At 35.0% G+C, this 23163-nt stretch overlaps 1 protein-coding gene across 4 annotated transcripts in view; it reads left to right on the top strand.

Moving 5' to 3' along the window:
* CHM (CHM Rab escort protein) overlaps positions 1–23163 on the top strand; it is a 167393-nt gene that overhangs the window by 74397 nt on the left and 69833 nt on the right. For 3 of the 4 annotated variants that reach the window (XR_015550394.1, XM_004436750.3, XM_087426664.1), the window contains exons 6-8: positions 1044–1160; positions 1678–1798; positions 3432–3657. Coding sequence is in view for 3 of the 4 variants with exons in the window: in XM_004436750.3 (XP_004436807.1) it covers positions 1044–1160; positions 1678–1798; positions 3432–3657 (464 nt within the window). In the remaining variant the exon portion in view is untranslated. The remainder of the gene's footprint in view (positions 1–1043; positions 1161–1677; positions 1799–3431; positions 3658–23163) is intronic. The other variant, XM_087426663.1, reaches the window with a different exon arrangement.

A 23163-nucleotide genomic window follows, 5' to 3' on the forward strand; every position in this document is an offset into this window, starting at 1 on the left:
TTTCTTCTACACAACGCTGGGCTAATATAATAGTTTATAGAAATTTGCCGAACTGATATTGATTTACAGAAAGTCTTTATTGACCTCTTGGATACTCAGACTAATGGTTTAGATCAATTTTTGAAATTCCCATTTTCTTCGTAGTAAGCTAATTTTTTTCTTTACTTTTCCCCCTTATTACAGATGTAACACTTACATTTTTAACATTTATCGAGTTATAGTCACCTAAAGGTATCTCAATATAGGAAATAGCCAAATCTGTTGCATTTAACCATATGGTTAAATTTAAAACATACTAGATAATACTGTTGAAATTGTTTTTGTCTTTCTGATATTGGTTATGAGGGAGATGTTGAAAAATTAAATCAGTCCCTCACATGTATGCTGGCAATAACGATCATCCTCGCTTCTGGAGAAAGACATGTCTCATATAAATCTAGACTGCTGGAACTACAGAAGGATCTTGTAATTTGACTCTTTGGTGGAAATGCATACCCAGTCTTTTTCTTTCGTGGTCAATGAGGAGGGCCAGCAAGCTGGTTTCTTCTTAATAACCACTTGGCCTTATAGAAGGCTACAGCCCCTTATCCAAAACCCTTGGGACCTGCTGTGTTCTGTGATTCAGATTAAAGAAAATATTTTAGAAAGTAATGAAGTACATATGCTACATATTATGTTACATTCTTAGCAGTGTCTGAGTAGGTACTCTATAATTAAACATATTAATATTTCTGAAGCCAAATATATAAATATTTACTTTCAGTGGGATAAACAGAGAAGAGCCTTATATCAGTTTGGATCAAGTTTTTTTTGCCAACCCAGTTATGAAAAAACTTTGGATTCCAGAGTTTTTTGGATTTTGAATTTCAGATGATCAATTGTGAATCTGTAATAAATTGTTATGTATTATAATATTAATAGGTTTAATGCTTTGTACAAATAATTTAAAATGTAACAAAATTATATATCTTTGTTTAGTGCTTATCAGTTTTTTCCACTGTTTCCACTTTTATTTCATCCTCTAAAATATTTTCTTTGTACAGCTGCTATATTCTCGGGGATTGCTAATTGATCTTTTAATCAAATCTAATGTTAGCCGGTATGCAGAGTTCAAAAATATTACCAGGATTCTTGCATTTCGAGAAGGAAGAGTGGAACAGGTACTGTGCTGATCAAGTATTGTAACTGGGTATGAGCTCAATTGTTTATTATGATTTGTTTTGGAAGATAAGCAAATAAGATTGTTATTTTCCTGGTAAAGCAGCAAATTCCAATCCTGCATGGTGATTTACAAATGTAAATAGTGAGAGATTGCTCAATTAAAAAGTCTAGTATTAATTTTTTCTTGAGTTATTCTGCAGCTTGATGTTGGTCTTGGGAAAGTGTTAATTTCAGGCAGCACTGGTAGATTTGAGCTGTCATTTGCTCCCAGTTAGGGGTGACATGCCATTGGTCTTGTAATGGTATAAGGAGCAGCTTGGCAGAATTAAATAAAAGACTTCACGAGTTAATTAGCTCTGAAGTCAACAGAGATGCCATTAGTACTGGTGGAAGGTAACATGAAACAGCCTGACTAGAATGGAAATAATAGTATTCTTATACTGAGAGAAAAAAATGTAATTTGGAATCCTTGTATCACTAGGAAGCAGTTTTTTAACTTAAAGTCATGTTTCTCAGGTTCCTTGTTCCAGAGCAGATGTCTTTAACAGCAAACAACTTACTATGGTAGAAAAGCGAATGCTAATGAAGTTTCTTACATTTTGTATGGAGTATGAGGAACATCCTGAGGAGTATAAAGGTACTGTTTTTCGTTAAATTGTGTTCTCCAATTATTTGAGCTTTCTTATTAATATGCTTGCTCTGATGTAGTGAGCTACTCTTCTAAAATACATTTTTACTCTGCATTATCCAATTGGTTAGTCATTAGCAACATGTAGCTTTTTAAATTTAAATTAATTAAAATTAGGGGCCGGCCCAGTCGCATAGTGGTTAAGTTTGCACGCTCCGCTTAGGCAGCCCAGGGTTCCTGGGTTTGGATCCCGGATGTGGACCTGTGCACCACTCATCAAGCCATGTGTGGTGGCATCCCACCTACAAAATAGAGGAAGATGGGCACAGATGTTAGCCTGGGGCCATTCTTTCTCAAGCAAAAAGAAGAGGATTGGCAACAGGTGTTAGCTCAGGGCCAATCTTCCTCACCAAAAAAAAAAAAAAAATTAAAATTAAATAAACTTTAAAATTCAGTTCCTCAGTCACACTAGCCACATTTCAAGTGCTCAGTGGCCACACATGGCTATTGGCTATTGTGGCTACAGTGCAGCTATAGAACATTTTCATTATCACAGTGTTTATTCTTGTTAATTAAATACTGCTGTCAACTGGTTCATTTTGATTGATTAAAAAAAAAAGAGGATGGATGGTATGAGAGGGAACCACTGGATTAGGACATGGTTTCTAGTCTTGGCTTTGACTCATCTCACTGTGTGATCTGTGGCCAGTTACTTCACAGTTTGTTGAGAATTGAATACACCACGTTAGTATCAGAGCCTTATACATTAAGTAAAAGTTATCCAAAATAGGAATATACTATTGATAATTCATTTATAAAGTTACAATGAGAAATACAGCAGTATTTTTTTTTTTTACTGGATAGAATATTTAAAAATGCTCTTGCTCTTAAACCTTCAAGTCCATTAGATGCTACCAAATTGTTCTCCACAGTGGTGCAAACTTATATTCTCTCAGTAAATTTTTATAATTTTTATTTGTTAATATATTTCTATAAAGCTTTTGTCTTTTGTCATGGAGTTACATTTCCTACTACTTGCAGTCCAATTAAATTTTATTCTGATCTTGGTTTAAAGAAGTTTTTACAGGTCCCTTATGTTTTGATGTGTGATTATATGGCAGTAAGATTGATTCCACTAGCCATACAGAAATTACTTTCATTACTTTTTAGCCATAGTTCATTGTTCCTAGTTTTAGTAAGAAATATATATTTCAAAAAAATCAAGTATTACTCTATCATTTTCACTAAAAAATTGTCATTTGTCACATTTAATATTTCAGAGTGCAATTATTGGCATTCTGCAGTTTTAATGATAATTAAGTAAGATTATTGCCAACCGTGGAAACATATTGTGATGGTTAATGAATTATTTACTGCTTTTCTAGTTTTTTAAATCTGTAAAATACTAAACAAAAATTAAAGCTTAAAAATTGTGCCATCAGTCCAATTAGGATAGTGAGGTTGTTTGTAGTGGATTTTTTCCCCCCAAAAATCAATGGTTTCTGTCTAAAATGTAATAATATTACCACCTGTGTCCTTTGCCAAGTGTTTTAAGCAGATTTGATCTTATTTTTGTGCAGTCGTTTTAAATTGAAGTTTGGTTCTGATTTTAATTGATAAATTTTCATCTTTCTTATCATAGCCTACGAGGAGATTACATTTTCTGAGTATTTAAAAACTCAAAAATTAACCCCCAACCTCCAATATTTTGTCCTGCATTCAATTGCAATGACATCGGAGACAGCCAGCAGTACCATAGATGGTCTCAAAGCTACCAAAAACTTTCTTCACTGCCTTGGCCGGTATGGCAACACTCCATTTTTGTTTCCTTTATATGGCCAAGGAGAGCTCCCTCAGTGTTTCTGCAGGTAAGACTGGCGTTGGTTCTCTTGTCTCTTCTTAAGGTGATACTTGAATAACAGATGAAAATTAGAAAGACGAAAATGAGATTTATTGAAGATTTAATATTTGCAAACATGTACTTTGTTGTCCTACTCTTTTATAATCAATCTATTTGTCTGCCTACATACCTACCTAAATGATATATTCAGTTTGTCATGTTTTTGAGCTTTATAAAATAGAATCATACTGTAAATTCCTTTACCCACTCAAAATTATGTTTCAAAGCATCATCCTTGTTGTGTATAAATATAGTTAACTTATTTTCATTCTATATAGTATTCCATTGTGAATACACCACGATTTATTTTTCCATTTTTCTGTTGATGGACACAGGATGTTTCCAGTTTTTTGCTGTTATTAACATCCTGTGTTTGTTTCAGGATATACATGTCAAGAGTCTCTCTAGGATAAATATCTAGGAGTGGAATTCCCAATCATGGGATATATGAGTGTTCATACAAGATAGTGCCCAATTGTTTCTCCAGAGAGTTGTACCAGTTTACATCCCCCTAGCAGTACGTAAGAATTCCCGTAGTGCTACATCTTTGCCAACGTTTGGTATTATCATAATTTTTAGTTTTTGTCAATCTTACTCAGATAAAATATCATCACATTGTATTTTTATTTTGTATTTCCCAGATTACTTTTGAGGATGAGTGTTGTCTTATATGGTTATTGGCTATTCATGTTTTCTCTTCTGAGAAATGTTTGTTAGTGTCTTTTGCCCATTTGTCTATTGGGTTATTTTTTTCTTATTGATTTGGAGGAGTTTTTATACATTCTGAATACTAATCTTTTCTTAGTTATATGTGTCGCATGTATCTTGCCTTATGGTATTTATGATGCATGGAGGTCATTAAGATTAATGTAGTCAAATATAGCAATCTTTTCTTTTATACTTAACACTTTTAGGGGTAGTAGAACATAGTAGTTAAGAACCTGGACTTTGGAGACAGACTGCCTAGATTTAAATCCTGATGCCTTCATTTATTAGCCATGTAACCTTGGACAACTTTCACAGTCAGTTATGTTTTCAAAGAATCAACTTTTGGGTTTTTGATTCTCTCTATTTTAGCTTTGTGTCCTAGTTCATTAATTTCTATTCTTTATTAATCCTTTATTTTGCTTTCCTTGGGTTGTTGTTGAGCTCATCCCTCCTCACCCTTGCCAGTTCTTAGGCTGAAACCCAATGAGTTAAATGTTCATCTTTTAAAATCTTCTAATAAAAGCATTTAAGATGATAAAGTTCTAACTACTGTTTTGAATCTTACACAGTTATTAGGTATTATTTTCATTATCTTTTAGTCCTAAGTATCTTTATTTCTGTTATCATTTCTTCATTGACCCATGAGTTATTATGAGGTGTCTTAAAATAGCTAATTTCCTTGATTCTTCTGCTCTTACCATCTAATTTAATTGTATTGTGTCTAGAAAATATGTTTTTATGGTACTAATTCTTTGAACTTTATTTTATGACTTAGTATGTCAATTTTTGTTATGTTTCCATGTGTGCTCGAGACAAATGTGTTTATCTAGTGGTTGGGTACAGGGTTCTCTAATTATTGGTCTTGGAGTCTAATAAGTCAAGCTTTGAGTTGTAATTTTCAAACTTTATTTTTATTGAGGATTTTTTTCTTTGATCTATCAATAATAGAGTAACGTGTTTTGAAATCTCCCATTATAATGTTTGATTTGTCAATTTCTCCCTATAATTTCTATCAATTTTTACCTTATATGTATTTTGAGAAACTTATTAAGGTCATATCAATTTATAATTCTTTAATCTTCCTGATGAATTTAATATTTTACACTATCTGCTGACTTTCTCCATCCCTAATAATGCATTTTTTTCTTAAAGTCTACTTTGCCTGGTATTCAAACAGCTACTCCAGCTTTTTATTCTTTGCCTGTTACATCCTTCTCCATCTCTTTATTTTTCAACTTGTCTGAGTCTATATTTAGAGCTCTAAATAGCATATTATTAGATGTTTTTAATCCCATCTGACAGTCTCTGTTTTCTACGAAGCAGGATGAGTCCTATTAACAGGAGTCTCTTCCTTCCTTCTGAAGTGTGTAATTTAAAAAGTTCCTCTAGTTTACATCTGTTGTTAGTAAATGCTTCCTAGTTTGTGTGTATATGAAAATAACTTTTTTTGCCTTTGTCTTGAGTGAAGATTTGCTAAGTAAACATTCCTAGGTTGGCAATTCATTTCTCTCAGCACTTGAAAATTTTATTCCACTGTCATTTGAGTTCCATTTTTGCTGTTGAAAAGTTTGATGTCAGCTTAATTGTCATTTCTTTATAAGTAATATCTCTCTTCTCTTTAGACTGTTTTTAAGATTGTTTTTGGAGTTCCGCATTTTCACTATAGTGAATTTGGGTGTTGGTTTCTTTCTATTTTTCTAGCTTGGTATATGTTGAACCATATGAAATTAACAATATTAAACCATTTTGACCTACAATTCCATTTGGTTCAAACGACTACATTGTATTTCCTCTGTCTGTGAATTGTCATTTATCACTTTGGAAAATTATCAGCCAATATCTTTGCAGATATTGTTTCTCCTCTATTATCTCTCTTCTCATCTTTTTGGAACCCCAAATCGATATGTTTTAGAACTTAGCATTCTCTCTTCCATATTTTTTAATCTCCCTGTCGTATTTTCTGACCCTTTGTCATTCTGGCTGCATTCTGAGTACTGTATTAAGATCTGTTTTCCAGTTTATTAATTCTCTTCACATGTGACTAATCTGTAGTTTAACCCTTTTATTTATTTAATTTTTATTGATGTCATAATAGTTTATAACATTGTGAAATTTTAGTTGTATATTATTGTCAGTCACCATATAAATGCATCCCTTCACCTCTTGTGCCCACTACCCAACACCCTTCCCCCTGGTAACCACCAAAGTGTTCTCTCTGTCTGTGTTAGTTTATCTTCCAGATATGAGTGAAATCACGTGGTGTTTGTCTTTCTTTGTCTGGCTTATTTTGCTTAACATAATACCCTCCATGTCCATCCATGTTGTTGCAAATGGGACGATTTTGTCTTTTTTTATGGCTGAGCAGTATTCCGTTGTATATATATACCACATCTTCTTTATCCAATCATCAGTCGAGGGACTTGGTTGCTTCCACCTCTTGGCTATAGTGAATGATGCTGCAACGAACATAGGAGTGCATAAGCCTCTTTGGATTGTTGATTTCAGGATCTTTGGATAAATAGTAGTGGGATAGCTGGATCATAAGGTATTTCTATTTTTAATTTCTTGAGGAATCTCCATACTGTTTTCCATAGAGGCTGCACCAGTTTGCATTCCCACCAGCAGTGAATTAGGGTTGCCATTTCTGCACAACCTCTCCAACATTTGTTATTTTTTGTCTTGGTGATTATAGCCATTCTAACAGGTGTAAGGTGATATCTTAGTGTAATTTTGATTTGCATTCCCTGATCATTAGTGATGTTGAACATGTTTTAATGTGGCTGTTGGCCATCTGTATATCTTCCTTGGAGAAATGTCTGTTCATAGCCTGTGCCCATTTTTTGATCAGGTTGTTTGTTTTTTTGCTGTTCAGTTGTGTGAGTTCTTGATATATTTTGGAGATTAACCCCTTGTCAGATATATGATTTGCAAGTATTTTCTCCCAGCTGGTAGGTTGTCTTTTCATTTTGATCCTAGTTTCCTTTGCCTTGCAGAAGCTCTTTAGCCTGATGAAGTCCCACTTGTTTATTTTTTCTTTTGTTTCCCTTGTCCGAGTAGACATGGAATTTGAAAAGATCCTTCTATGACCAACGTCGAAGAATGTACTGCCTATGTTTTCTTCCAGGAGTTTTATAGTTTCCGGTCTTTCCTTCAAGTTTTGATCCATTTTGAGTTAATTTTTGTGTATGGTGAAAGAAAATGGTCTACTTTCCTTCTTTTGCATGTGGCTGTCCAGTTTTCCCAGCACGATTTATTCAAGAGACTTTCCTTTCTCCATTGTATGTTCTTAGCTGCTTTGTCGAAGATTAGCTGTCCGTAGATCTGCGGTTTTATTTCTGGGCTTTCAATTCTGTTCCGTTGGTCTGTGTGTCTGTTTTTGTACCAGTACCATGCTGTTTTAATTATTATGGCTTTGTAGTATATTTTGAAGTCAGGGATTGTGATGCCTCCAGCTGTGTTCTTTTTTCTCAGGATTGCTTTAGCTATTTGGGTTCTTTTGTTGCCCCGTATGAATTTTAGGATTCTTTGTTCTATTTCTGTGAAGAATGTCATTGGGATTCTGATTGGGATTGCACTGAATCTATAGACTGCTTTAGGTAGTATGGACATTTTAAATATGTTTATTCTTCCAATCCATGTGCATGCGATATCTTTCCATTTCTTTATGTCATCATCGATTTCTTTCAACAATGTCTTATAGTTTTCATTGTGTAGGTCTTTCTCTTCCTTGGTTAAATTTATTCCTAGATATTTTATTCTTTTTGTTGTGATTGTAAATGGGATTGTCTTCTTGACTTCTCTTTCTGTTAGTTCGTTATTAGAGTATAGAAATGCAACTGATTTTTGTTAAGTTGATTTTGTACCCTGCAACTTTGCTGTAGTTGTTCATTATTTCTAATAGTTTTCCAATGGATTCTTTAGGGTTTCCTATATATAAAATCATGTCATCTGCAAACAGCAAGAGTTTCACTTCTTTGCCTATTTGGATTCCGGTTATTCCTTTGCATTGCCTAATTGCTCTGGCCAAAAGCTCCAGTACTATGTTGAATAAGAATGGCAAGAGTGGGCACCCTTGTCTTGTTCCTATTCTCAGAGGAATGGCTTTCAGTTTTTCCCTGTTGAGTATGATGTTGGCTGTGGGTTTGTCATATATGGCTTTTATTATGTTGAGGTACTTTCCTTCTATACCCATTTTGTTGAGAGTTTTTATCATAAATGGCTGTTGGATCTTGTCAGATGCTTTCTCTACATCTATTGAGATAATCATGTGGTTTTTATTCCTCGTTCTGTTAATGTGGGGTGTCACATTGATTGATTTGCAGATGTTGAACCATCGCTGTTTCCCTGGTATAAATCCCACTTGATCATGGTGTATGACCTTTTTAATGTATTGCTGTATTCGGTTTGCGAATATTTTGTTGAGGATTTTTGCATCTTTGTTCATCAGTGATATTGGCCTGTAATTTTCCTTCTTTGTATTGTCCTTGTCTGGCTTTGGTATCAGGGTGTTATTGGCCTCATAGAATGTGTTACGAATCTTCCTCTATTTTTTGGAGTAGTTTGAGAAGGATAGGTATTAAATCTTCTTTGAATGTTTGGTAGAATTTTCCAGAGAAGCCATCTGGTCCTGGACTTTTATTTTTGGGGACGTTTTTGATTACTATTTCAATCTCTTTACTTGTGATTGGTCTATTCAGATTCTCTATTTCTTCTGGATTCAATTTTGGGAGGTGGTATGAATATTCTTCTAGATTATCCAATTTGTTGGCATATAGTTTTTCATAGTATTCTCTTACAATCCTTTGTATTTCTGTGGTATCTGTTGTAATTTCTTCCCTTTCATTTCTAATTTTATTTATTGGAGCCTTCTCTCTTTTGTTGTTAGTGAGTGTGGCTAAGGGTTCCTCAATTTTGTTTATCTTCTCATAGAACCAGCTTTTTGTTTCATTTATCCTTTCTACTGATTTTTGGTTTCAATTTCATTTATTTCTGCTCCAATTTTTATTATTTCCCTCCTTCTGCTGACTTTGGGCTTTGTTTGTTCTTCTTCTTCTAATTCTGTTAGGTGTAGTTTAAGGTTGCTTATTTGGGATTTTTCTTGTTTGTTAAAGTGGGCCTGTATTGCTATGAGTTTCCCTCTCAGGACCACTTTTGCTGCATCCCATATGTATTGGTATGGTGTATTTTCATTTTCATTTGTCTTCAGATATTTTTTGATTTCTTCAATGATCCATTGGTTGTTCAGTAGCATGTTGTTTAGTCTCCACATCTTTGTCACTTGCACAGTTTTGTTCTTGTAGTTGATTTCTAGTTTCATAGCATTATGGTCAGAAAAGATGCTTGTTATGATTTCAATCTTCTTAAATTTATAGAGGCTTGCCTTGTTTCCCAGCATATGGTCTATCCTTGAGAATGTTCCATGCATGCTTGAGAAGAATGTGTAATCTGCTGTGTTTGGATGGAGTGCTCTCTCTATAATATATCTATTAAGTCCATCTCGTCTCGTTTTTGATTTAAGTCCACTATTTCCTTATTGAATTTCTCTCTGGATGATCTATCCATTGATGTAAGTGGGGTGTTAAGATCCCCTACTATTGTTGTGTTGTTGTTAATATCTCCTTTTAGGTCTGTTAATAGTTGCTTTATGTACTTTGGTGTTCCTGTGTTGGGTGCATATATATTTATAAGTGTTATGTCTTCTTGGTGGAGTGTCCCTTTTATCATTATATATTCCCCTTCTTGTCTCTCATTAGCTATTTTATCTTCAAGTCTACTTTGTCTGATACAAATATGGCAACACCTGCTGTCTTTTGTTTGCCATTAGCTTGAAGTATTGTCTTCCATCCTTTCACTCTGAGCCTGTGTTTGCCTTTATAGCTGAGATGTGTTTCCTGGAGGCAGCATATTATTGGATCTTGTTTTTTAATGCATCCCACCACTCTATGTCTTTTGATTGGAGAATTCAATCCATTTTCATTTAGAGTGATTACTGGTATATGAGGGCTTAATTTTGCTATTTTATCACTCATTTTCCAGTCTTTTGCATTTCCTTTGTTTCTCATCCCGTGTGTTTCAGACTACTAATTCAGTTTGGTGATTCTGTATGATGGTTTTCTTAGTTTTCTCTTTGTTTATCATATGTGACTCTGTTCTGATTATTTGTTTAGTGGTTACCATGAGGTTTGTATAAAAAATCTCATAGATGAGATAGTCCATTTTCTGATGGCCTCTTATTTCCTCAGACTGAGTAGATTCCATCCCTTACCTCTTTCCCTTCTAAGTTATTGTTGTCACAACTTATTCCATCTTGTATTGTGAGTTTGTGTCTTAAGTGATGAGGTTATTTATTTTTGGTGTTTTGCTTCCCTTAATCTTTCATGTTATAATTAAGTGTTTGCCAACCTATTCTGATAGAAAGCTGCCATTTTTCTGGTCGTGTCTACCTGTTTTTCTCCTTGCTCAAAGCTTTGTATCCCCTTTTTCTTCTTTTTTTTCAGGCATGAGGGCCTTCTTGAGTATTTCTTGTAGTGGCGGTGTTGTGGCAATGAACTCCCTTAGCTTTTGTTTATCTGGGATAGTTATTATTTCTCCATCATATCTGAAGGATATTTTCGTTGGATAGAGTATTCTTGGCTGCAAGTTTCTGTCTGTCAGAACTTTGAATATATCATTCCACTTTCTCCTAGCCTGTAAAGTTTCTGCCGAGAAATTGGCTGAGAGACTGATAGGAAATCCTTTGTATGTTATTTTTTTTTGTCTTGCAGCCTTTAACATTTTTTCTTTATCATTGACTTGCCAGCTTTACTACTATATGCCTTGGGAGGGTCTTGTCATGTTGATATGTTTAGGAGATCTGTTGACTTTCTTCACTTGTGTTTCCAGCTCCTTCCCCAGGTTTGGGAAGATCTCAGCTATTATTTCTTTGAAGAAGCTCTCTGCTCCTTTTTCCCTCACTTCTCCCTCTGGAATACCTGTAATCCTTATATTGCATTTCCTAATTGAGGCGGATATTTCTCGGAGAATTTCTTCATTTCTTTGTAGTCTTAGTTCTCTCTCCTCCTCCATCTGGAGCGTTTCTGCATTACTATCCTCAATATTTATAATTCTTTCCTCTATATTGTCAGCTCTGTTCTTTAAAGTTTCCGGATTTTTCTTTATCTCCTCCATTGTGTTTTTCATCTCCAACATTTCTGGTTGGTTTTTCTTTATAGTTTCAATCTCTTTTGTGAAGAAGTTCCTGATTTCATTGAATTGTCTATCTGGATTTTCTTGTAACTTGTTGAGCTTTTTTATGATAGCTATTTTGAATTCTCTGTCATTTAGGTTATAAATTTCTGTGCCTTCAGGATTGGTTTCTGGGTGCTTGTCATTTTCCTTCTGGTCTGCAGATTTAACACATTTTTGCATAGTGCTTGAGGGCATGGGCTTATTTTTCCTCATTTTGAAAATGTCTAGTCGCAGCTTCCACCTGCCACCACTGGGGGGGATCAAAGGCTGTGTATTCTGAGCCTGCCGCGATCCACAGGCGCTCTGGCCGACTGGCCGTGCTGGTATTCCAGGCGAGGGGAGGGGCTCTTTCTTTCACCTGCCTAATCCCAGGGGCTTCTCTTTCTTCCCTTGCTATCTGCTCTCCTGGGGTTCTAGCTTGATGAAGTTACCCCTACATTAGTTCAGTCCCTTCCATATGGGGCTTTCCCATAGGCTGTGAGAGAACTTGGAGAGTGACAGTTTTCCCGCAGACGGCCACCCCTCCCCCCCTCACTCTGAGAGCCACATGGTCCTGGTCCCAGGATCGCTGTCATTGGGGAAGGAGAGGAGTTTTCCTTACATCCTTTCACTTCCTTTGGTGGTTCCAGCACCTCCACCTTCAGATGTAAGGCTGCATGTGTCTCTCAGATGTCTTTTGTGTTGTGTGAATGTCCTCTGTTAGTATATGAATGTCCTTTTTGTTGTATCTTAGATGGGGGAGAGTCTAAGGAGGAAAGCTCACTCTGCCATGATGCTGACATCACTTAATCCTTTTATTTTTGTTACTTCAGTATTTTTATCTTTCATTTTTAGAAGTTCTACTTTTTCCCCCATATCTTTCTTCTCATTGATATTCTCTTTTTCTTGTTCATTTTTTTCCTATATAGATATTTTACATTTTGCCATGTGTTGTTTCTGTTGATTCATGTTAATAGTTTATTTCCTTGTGCCATGCTTATCTTTGAAAGTTTGTATTTCATTGATTTTAGTCTATGGAAATCTGGGGACCCAAATTAAGGATACTTTCCTTCAAGGATCATTTGTGTTTGTTTCATCCAGGATGCACTAAGACTTGGGACCATTTCAACTCCCTTCAGGGGATCCTTGCTTAATAAAAGAGCCCCAGATAATAGCTGCCACACTGATAGGGGCAACAAGACTTATTTTTTTTAATTGCAGTGTTTGTTGCTCAAAGCTTTGAATTCAGCTCAGGGTTTGTTCGTACTGTGCATATATGTGTGTGTGTTTTGGGGGTTGGGAGGTTTCCTGTGGACATTTCTCTTATTTCCTTCAATCTCAGCAATGGAACAAAAATTATGTTTAATGTAAGGAATAGTTTTTTATAGTAACAGGAAGTTCCTTCACAGTATCCAGTCCAATATACTGCTCGAAGTAGGTATTCTCAAATCTACATTTCTTAACTATGTGATTTTATGAATGAAAGTGAGAATGTTATAAATTTTAAAGTAACTTAATTCTGAATATGATAGGTCTATATATTTCCAGACAAGCTCTTCCTCCTCCAATTACTTGCCAAAGTAGGGATGAGTATGAAATGTCATGTCCCCCAGGACCAGAGGTCCTCCTATCAATTGAAACTAAGAGGGGAGTTTTTTGGTTTTCTTAATCATTCGTTTCCTCTTCCTGTGGCATTGCCTGATTCAAAAGAAGCCATACTGTTTTCTCTTGTTTGCCCCTTGCTACTTACTCCTGCAGAGCTATAGAGTAAGGAGTAGGAACAGAGTGAAGAGATTACTGAGGAGTGTGCAGAAGCTCACTGGCTTCCTTACCAGCACTTTATGAAAATGAAATATTTAACTTCATTCCTATTTTCCATTAAATCCCTATGTTTCCTTTCCTAATTCATACACTTTGTAAATATGTATTTGGCATTTATTTGTTGTTTTTAAGGGAAAAGACATTTGAAAGTTTTGCTTGTTTGTCCTGTACTGATATAAAATTTCAGAATGAGACCCATATGTATTGAATCCTAGACAAAAAAAAATTTTTCCTCAAAGATGATTGTAATTTCCTTAAGGCTGAGATTTTATCAGCCTTCCATATCTTTTTATGCTCTGCAGAAGCTACCTCAGAATTTTGTGTGTATTTCAGATTTATTGTTTATTATAACAATTATACCTCACCCTCCCAAATTTGAAGTGATCCTTTCACAGAATGATGTAATTAAATGTATATATATACATATATATATGTATATATAGGTGGATATTAAAAACAACAATAAAAAGCTCTTTACATCGTGTTTGAAGTAGGATATTACACTTCTGAGTGATTCTTTGGTAATTAAGGTAACTCTGAGTTCTTCCTACATATTATATATAAATGAGTCTATCTGTGAATAGTAAAAATGCATTTATTTGTCCTAGGAATATTAACTTTTAATTTTATATTTGATTCCTTGAATAATGCTTTATAATTTCATATTAATATTGTCCTGTTTATATCCTGAAGTAGTAACACTACCACCATCTATACATCATAGCCTACACTTTTTATCACCAGGTTATCAGAATTAGGTGTCACCTGTTCTATGATTTCTAACCACCATTCTATATTCTGTTTTAATGTAAGCCTCTTAAGCGTTTCTCACAGCCAGTTACAGTGTGTTCTCATCAAGGCTACTGTTATAAATGGCATGCATGCATATTTATGTGAAGGATTCAAAGACATTTGTAAGTCATATCCTTGCATTCTAAATTCTGCATAAACAGTATACCATTTTAACTACTAGAGATAACTTTCATGAATAAACGCCCTTTGAGGTTTTTATAAATTTAAATAGGTAGATTTTTTTTTAGCGAAGACAATGAAGCTTATTTATTGTGCTACCTACTACCCATTAATATGTCAAGATACATAAATTGGGCCATATTGGAAGAAAAGTCACTGAAACCTATATATTTTTCTAGTCTAGCAAGCCATAGAATTTTCCCTACTATATATTAGTTGGTTAATATTTTTTCTGGCATGCTAGACAGGATATGTATGCAGTATATAGGTTTTTAAACTCTTATGATATGTCTTGCAAACAGAAGTCCTTTTTAAGCCCTAACTGACTAATTTATTTCTGTTATCTGTGTTGGTGGTAACATAGTAGCCTTTAGAACTACTTTCTAGTTCAGAATAGGTTTCATATACTGTGTCATATTTTTATAACCTGTGAAATAGAGCAGTACCAGTGGGAGCAAACACACTTACATTTTTTTATAAGTTGACATAGACTACCCAGAGATTGTTACTTGTTTTTTTGTAAAGAGAGGGTATTTACTTCTGATAATTTACTAGGTAATTCTGTCTTCCATTCTTCAGTGGCCTAGATTTTATTTCATTTTTTTCCTTTAATGTAATAAGATTGTTAAAACATAAAGGATGAGTATGTTTTACTTTAACGTAATATAAATCGTGTGTGTTTATATATAAAATCACCACCAAATACTTTGTACCAGGTGTTCATACCCAAATGACATTTTCCTGAGTATTGTATGTGGAAAATTGAATAGATGTGAGATCTACCTCAGGAAATTGTGGAACACGAGTTGATCTCTAACTTATAGCTTTTAAAAAGAGAGAATGAGAGAACACTGAAAGTCCAAAATATATCAGTAACTTTCTCAGGATTATAGGAACAGCATGGAAGGACAGGAAAGGGAATCTCCCATTTGTTGCAGTCAGTCGGTAATGGGAGAAAGAACAGTGCCCAAAATGGGCCACGTAGATGCTACTGTGATTTTGTCATAACCGTGGTCTTTGTTTTTTAATATAAATTGTAAGACATTTTCTATTGTTTTGTCTTTTTCCTCTGCTTTACAAAATACCCTTCTTTAGTCGAAAGTCCAAGATCAAAACGTACACCTTACTGAATGTTTTATTGTTCCATTTGGGGAACTCATAGTAGAAAACATCTCTCAGACCAAAGTGGCCTGCTTATTTTATTCTCTAATAACCAACTTTTTTTATTCAGAGAATTTTCAGAAATCTAAGAGATATTTGTTAATCTGGATCCACCTATTAGAAAACCAAGACAAGTGTTAAAATTGGCCAAAGATTATACTGATGGAAAACTTTATGAGTTTATGTATTCAATTACATGTGAAGTCAGAGCAAAATTGAGATGGCTTTTTAGTTTCTGCCACCAATGTTCTTGCCCTCCCCCCCCCACAAGTTAGATTATGGGTTAGATTATGGATCTAGAGTCTTGAACAGTACGTTATTTTTTCCTTCAACAGCATTCTCCTTAATCTCTTTTCTTGTGAAAATCTCCCTACTATTCTGGTAGTAATATAACAAAAAAAAATTAGGGTTAGAAGAATGCTTTGATATTGTTTTGACTAGTTGTCTAATCTTACAAATGAGGAAAGTTAAGATAACAAGAGGCTGAGGCTAGAAATCAGATTTCCTGATATGCATTCTTCATAACTCACCTCTCATACAATTTTTGAACAGCATTTTCTAAAAAAAATTAAAAGAGGGTAGTTAATAAAATCAGTTATTTGGGGGGGGGGTGGTTAAATATTTGTGGTGTTTGTCAGCTTTTAACAACTTGTAATTTGCTTTGATTTCTTTTCTCACTGTCAATATATAGTCACTTTCCAAAAAAAAGCAGGAGACAATAAGGGCCATTCTTACAGTGTTCTAGAAACGTGTTCCAATTCTGTGCCTCATAGGAAATACCAGTTTAGATGAATAACGAAATTGTTTCAACCTCCCACATTTTACCAAATTGATAAAGGTAAGAGGAAAAACAGACCATGAGCAAATCAATCTCCCCTCCACCCCTAGACTTGTATGTGTGCATTTGGTAAACACTAATGTGAATGAGCCCGGCAGCCGTTAGATTTTATACGTTTTGAAGACTAGTTGGCATTGCTCTGTTTCATCCTCCCAACCCCATTGGTTAACTCCCACAGTGTCATAGGGAGAACTTCATGGTACACCTAAATGTAGGTGCAGAAACTGGCCCTATGTCTAATTGGTAGATATGGCCAGTCCAAACGTGTGTGTGTGTGTGTAAAGCTTGGTTATTGAATCAAGCCTTAAATATTTGAAATTAAATGTTAAAAAATTGCCAAGTGAATTAAAAAGAAACAGATTAATTAATTAAACATTGAGTACTTAAATCATACGGTTAACTGAGGAATATTTTCATAGTGGATCACTAAACACTATTGTTTTGCAAACTGCAACTGAGTAGAGCTGCACTGATATATGCCAAAGCTTCTCATTCTAGTGTCTATAGGTCCTTCGACTTTATATACAAAATCTTATATGTGTGTCTTTATGAAAAGAATTCATAGTTTAATCAAATTTTCACTGGCATCTTTATTTTTTATTCAGATAATCATTCCTTAAATGCTTATAAAAAGAAGAGATCCTAAAGAATGAATAGCAAGGATGCTTTTGGGGTCTAAAGATCAGGGAGAGACGGGAAAACTTGGAACTGTAATTTACAGGCACCCCTTTGGATAGAAGCAAGCAGATATCTGTGCTCTAGTGGTGTGGAGAAGTAGTAAGTATAATATAGTGAACAGGAGGGTATGTTTTAGAGCCAGGCCAATGCGATCAAATCCTGGTTCTGCCATTTACTAGCTGTGCATCCTTGGGCAAGTTATTTAACCTCTCTGTGCTTCAGTTTCTTCATTTTTCATGGGGCAAATAATAGTATCTACCTTATAGGTTGTGAGGATTAAAATGAATTAATATCTAGAAAGTGCTTAAAACAGTGCTTGTCTTAATAAGTACTACATAAGTGTTAGCTGTTATTACTGTTACTATGATTATTATAATTATTGCTGCTGCTGTTGCTGTTGTAGAATACCACCAGAGCAAGTACGAGGCCAAGTTAGGGACTGAGCCAGATTTAGTGTTGTAATCTTGGGGGTCAATAAACTTTTTCTGTAGAGGGTCGGATGGTAAATAGTTTAGGCTTTGCAAGCCATATGGTCTCCCTCAAAACTATTTGCAGTCATAGACAGTATGTGAAAGAATGGACATGGCTGTGTTCCAAAAAACTTTATTTATAAAAATAGGTGGTGGGTTTCCCAACCCCAGTTTAATCAGTTGAATAGTCTTTTGTGTACAAAACAATAATTTTTAAAACCCTGATATTAGGAGATTATACGAGATTGCCTGGGTGCAATGCCTGGTATATATTAGCTATTCATTAAGTATTTGATGGATAAATGAATGAACAGTAGCTATTTATGAATTGCTGCAAAAATTGTGTGTTAAACCATAGAGCAGTGTTTCTCAAGCTTTCACCTGTGTCAGAATTTAACACACTGATTACTGGGCCCCATCCCCAGAGTTTCTGACTTGTAGATCTGGGATGAGGCCTGAAAATTTGCATTTCTAATAAGTTCCCAGGTGTTACTGATGCTGCTTGTCTAGGGAACACTGCTGAAGAGGAAGCAACCAAGGGAATTGCTCTCTGGGCCCAATTCTAATCAAAAAGAAGAAAAAGATTTAGTTAAAGTGACAGAAAACCTGTGAAGAAGCATCTATGTCATTTGTTGTAAATTTATTTTCATTTCTTCCCATTTAATTCAACAGCTGATTCAACAGTCTGTGACATAGACAGACTTTAATGTCAATGTCAAGAGTGTTTACTTTAGTTGAGGAAAGAAAATGCACACTCTTGGACCAATTAGAGAATAAGAAAATATATTCCATCAGGTTCCAGAATGTGCAGTGTAGGTATGAATGCTATCAGTACTCAGAAATGATTGGAAGGAGCCTAGACAGATATGACATGAAATTAATTTAATCAAGGTGCACAGATGACACTTTGATGAAGTTATAGGAATCTCAGACTGCTCTGGTAAGCCATCCATTTCCAGAAAAGAGCAAGAAGATTGGGCTCCATTCTGAGCCAAGAACCATCAATGTTCTGACCCTACCTCTCATTGAACGTGGTCCATTTATGTGAGGTACATAATTGTTCTAGAGGCTCTTTATTTAAGCCAGAGTTTCTCAGTCTCAGCACTGTTGACATTTTTGGGAGGATAATTCTTTGCTGTGTTGAGGCAAGGCTGTCCTATGCATTATAAGATGTTTAGCAGCATCCCTGGCCTCTACCCACTAGATGCAACTGCCTTCACTCACCTTCTTGTGACAGACAAAAATGTCTCCAGACATTGTCAAATGTCCTTTGGGGCAAAACAATCCTTGTTTGAGAAATACTGGCTTAGTCCAACTCGGTGTATATTGAATTGGTGTAGTCTATTCTAGCTAAATGTTAAAAGGCAGGGAGAATAAAATGTTCTTGCAGTCCTTTCTTACAATCTTATGACTCAATTTTTGGTTCTATAATCTGGAGCTGTGTAAAAATTATTTAAGGAACAGAACAGTTTAAAATATCTTGGCATTGGAATCAATGGAATAATTCATGCAGGTCATTTAGCAAAGCGCCCGACATATAGAAGATGCTAAATAGCCGTTAAAAAGCAAATTCTTGGGGGCTGGCCTGGTGGTGTAGTGGTTAAATTCCTGTGCTCCTCTTTGGCGGCCTGGGGTTCCCAGGTTCGGATCCTGGGTGTGGACCTACGCACCGCTCATCAAGCCATGTTGTGGCGGCGTCTCACATACAAAATAGAGGAAGATTGGCACAGATGTTAGCTCAGGGCCAATCTTCCTCAGCAAAAAGAGGAAGATTGGCAACAGATGTTAGCTCAAGGCTAATCTTCCTCACCAAAATAAAATAAAAAGGAAATTCTTGTGTAACTTATAATCTTAGTAGTTCGAAAAAAAATGAAAATACTAAAAAAAAAAAAAAATAGAAAACACACAGACACTCACTTTTATAAAGAATACAGGCCCTATTCCCCACCCTTGAATTCCACCCCTAGAGTTTAACCATTGTTGAGTTAGTTGCATGTTGTCCCATCTTTTCTGAGCTTATACAGACATCTTTGTATAAATGTGTACATATATGCATACTTAAAAAAAATTTAAATGGCTGAATAGTTTTCTGGTATATGGATGTATGTACCATAATGTATTTAACCATTTTCTTATTGTTGGTGCCATCATGCTAAGATTAAAATTGTCTTGATTGTATAAAAAATATAGGCATAAATTTTGGAAACAGAAGTATTACTGTTTATTATTCTAATTAACTTAAGTCCTATCACCTGTTAATAACCACACTGAAGATTTTGGTATATTTTCTTGTACTTTTTTCAGTCCACACATTTAAAAAATATTTAATTACAATCCCCTTTCTTTTTTTTTTTTATTTGGCTCTCTTCAGTTATAGCATAAGCAAACTTATAGCCATCCTCTTAAAAGCACATATCTCAGCTTAAAATAGACAGCAGTGGAAGGCTGAGTATAGTAACAGGAGTTCTTAAAAATTCAGGGGTCCTTAACTTGGCATCCAGTGCCTGCAGTCAGTCACCTCAGTTTCAGGAATTTGGGGGTAAATACCCTGAAATTGCATGCCAGATTTTGTGTGTGTGATGTGCATAGCTGCATTTTTAGGAAGGGGGTTCATAGTTTCTATCAGTGTCTCAAAGGAGTCTATCACTCTCCAAAAAGGTTAGGAACCACTGAGATGTACTATCTCTTTTTTTTTTTTTAAAGATTTTATTTATTTATTTTTTCCCCCCAAAGCCCCAGTAGATAGTTGTGTGTCATGGCTGCACATCCTTCTAGTTGCTGTATGTGGGACGCGGCCTCAGCATGGCCGGAGAAGCAGTGCGCCGGTGGGAGCCCGGGATCCGAACTCGGGTCGCCAGTAGTGGAGCGCACTCACTTAACCACCAAACCACGGGGCCGGCCCGAGATGTACTATCTCAATTGAGAGCTGTCCTTATTAGATTAAGAGGAGCAGTGTGAAGTAGATTAACCAAAAGCTTGTCTCCCAAAAGTCTGAAGATTGTGGTTTGAATAGAATTTTTATAAACTGTAGAATCCTATAGGGTAAAAGAAGCACAGCAACATACCTAATTTTCTGAATCTTTTGTATATGATTTTAAAGACAGTTTTCCCTCTAGTTAATAATTGATCCTGGCATAGAGATGATACATAAAGTATAGAGGGTAAACATGATTATGTTTGTATGATCATTTGTTTGTTTTTCCCTTGAGGAGAGAATGTTGCATGGGATAAATAGCAGGGTGGTGAGATAATCCATCATTTTGAAACCTGTTCTCTGGTGATGGCTGGATAGATTGGTAAAGTAACTCAATAATCTTCATTTTTTTCCAGGTTATTCACAGATCAGTGAGCATTGTCACTAATAAAGCAATGGGATGTTATGTCCTTGCCTGCATTATTCCTCAGGTTTTGACAGGAAAAGACTTTTAATTTGGAAATAACCTTTTATTAAAACTTACATTATATTTAAGTGTATGGTGCTGGCGCATTTATTGTGACTCATGAATATTTTAGAATTATTTTGGCTACACAATTTATACAGTTTGAATCTATTTTGGTAATAGCACCCTTCAATGCTAACTAGTTCAGATACTAGATTATCCTCATAGGTAGATACAAAAACTTGCCCAATCGTTTTCTCCCCAGGTTACATATGTATACTACTCCAGATCTTAAAATAATTCTAATAACTTGTATTAGAGTGAAAGGTGGCTGGCTCCGTATAGGGCAAGAGTGATATCTGAATTAAGTCCGATGTTTGCAGCTGGGATTTTAGTTTGGTTAGGTTGAAAGGTAGCGCTATGTTATTGCATAGACTAACTTTTTAAGAATCATTCAAAACAATTCTTGACCCATCTCTTTGGAACCAATATACTATTGTGTAAATGTGATAGAAATAATATGTGAAGTCTGTTTATTTTCAAGCTGATTCAACAAACAAACAAAAAACCTGAAGGCAGCCAGATTACAAAGATCTAAGGCTTTATTTGCTGGCCAGGGTAAGTCTGTCTTAGATAGTTGAGTTTCCGTGTGTTTTCTACTATTCCCCTGTTTAAATTGGTTTTTGTTCCAGATTGATCCAATTAATGTGATCATATACAGTTGTAACGAAGCTGTTCATTTACAATTCTTCATCAATTTACCTTCTACTTTACTAGGGAATGCTCAAAAACTGAGTCTTTTTATAAAATTCCTTTTCATATTTCATGAAAGTTATGATTTTCCGTGTGTTACAAAAGTATCAGTCTCAGATTGGGTTCTGATTCTAGTTCTGTCATGTTATTATTTGCATGAACTTGAACATGTCATTTGAATTCCCAGAACCTCAATTTCTTACCTGTATTGTGGAAAGAGTAATTAAATCTCATCCCTGCCCTGGGCTACTGTGAGACTCAAATGTGATGATGTTAGGGAGAGTGCATTGAAAATTGTCTGACACCAATGTAGAGCATTATAACATAAAAGCCGCGTGACTTCCCCGTCTTGGTATTTAGAATGAATGTATTTGTAATTACTGAAACGTTAATTTATATATTATGGACTATTCATTCAGTTTATACAAACTAAATCTGGTATTTAGAATTTAATTATATAATTAAGTTACATAATAATTTGTCTGTTGATAGATATATTTGCTGTATAAAATTTAGTCATCTCTATTTCTCCTATAGTTCCTAGCTTGTAGCCTTCTACAAAAGAAGTGCGCCATAATTTTTTCCTTACTACTGAGCTTGGTATATTTTACTCATACACAGTTAACTGCTTAGAACTCTGTCTGGCACATAATAGGTGCTTAATAAATTAAATATTTTAAAAATTGAATTAGAAATTACCGTGGAAAGAAATTAAATACTGCTGGATAGACACTATATTTTTCTTGCATGCACTAGAGAAATAATTTGTAAAAGAGAACTATGTTGGGGCTGAAATAATTAGTGTAGTTTTTAGACATTCCTCTTCCTTATTTCTCTATCCCTTCATGCCTCATCCTCTCCCCTCTCCCCAAATCAGGCAATAGGTTGTCACTTGTCTAATATAATGACATAGAACAAAAGTTTTGCCAAAAAAACCCTCTCCACTTCCATGTGGTAAAACTTCACTGATTTTAATCTCATCGCTTCAGGATTCATAACAACTTGAATGTTTTTACCTTGTAATCTGTATGTAAACAATTTGCTAAACAATGAATAGCATAAACAGTAAGGTATATTTAGCCTGCTCAAGAAACCACACTAGTTCCAACTATTTTTTAAACGACTCCTGCAGTCTTTAATTCATGTACACTTGAAAGTCATAAACCTGTAATTTATAATTTACACTTAGACTGGTATCCCTACGTTATTTCATACAAATGCACGTGTATTTGTAGACAGCCATATCTTTTAAACTTTTTGCTTTCCCACCTGGAGTTTTTGAAAGAACAATGGGACTCACAGTGTGGGTATTTTTCTTAAGTAAATCTCTTTTGACTATTTTAGAATTTGAAAATACTGATTCTTGATTCCTCAGTCTTTAATCATGATCACATATGCATAGACTCGTATTCTTCAGGTGCATTTAAAAATAGAGGGAATTAACTCTAAAATAACCTCTTCTGATAATACACATTTATTGATTGAGC

Source organism: Ceratotherium simum, chromosome X, assembly GCF_057802395.1.
Source record: "Ceratotherium simum simum isolate JZ-2026a chromosome X, ASM5780239v1, whole genome shotgun sequence".
In the NCBI taxonomy this organism is placed as follows: domain Eukaryota; kingdom Metazoa; phylum Chordata; class Mammalia; order Perissodactyla; family Rhinocerotidae; genus Ceratotherium; species Ceratotherium simum.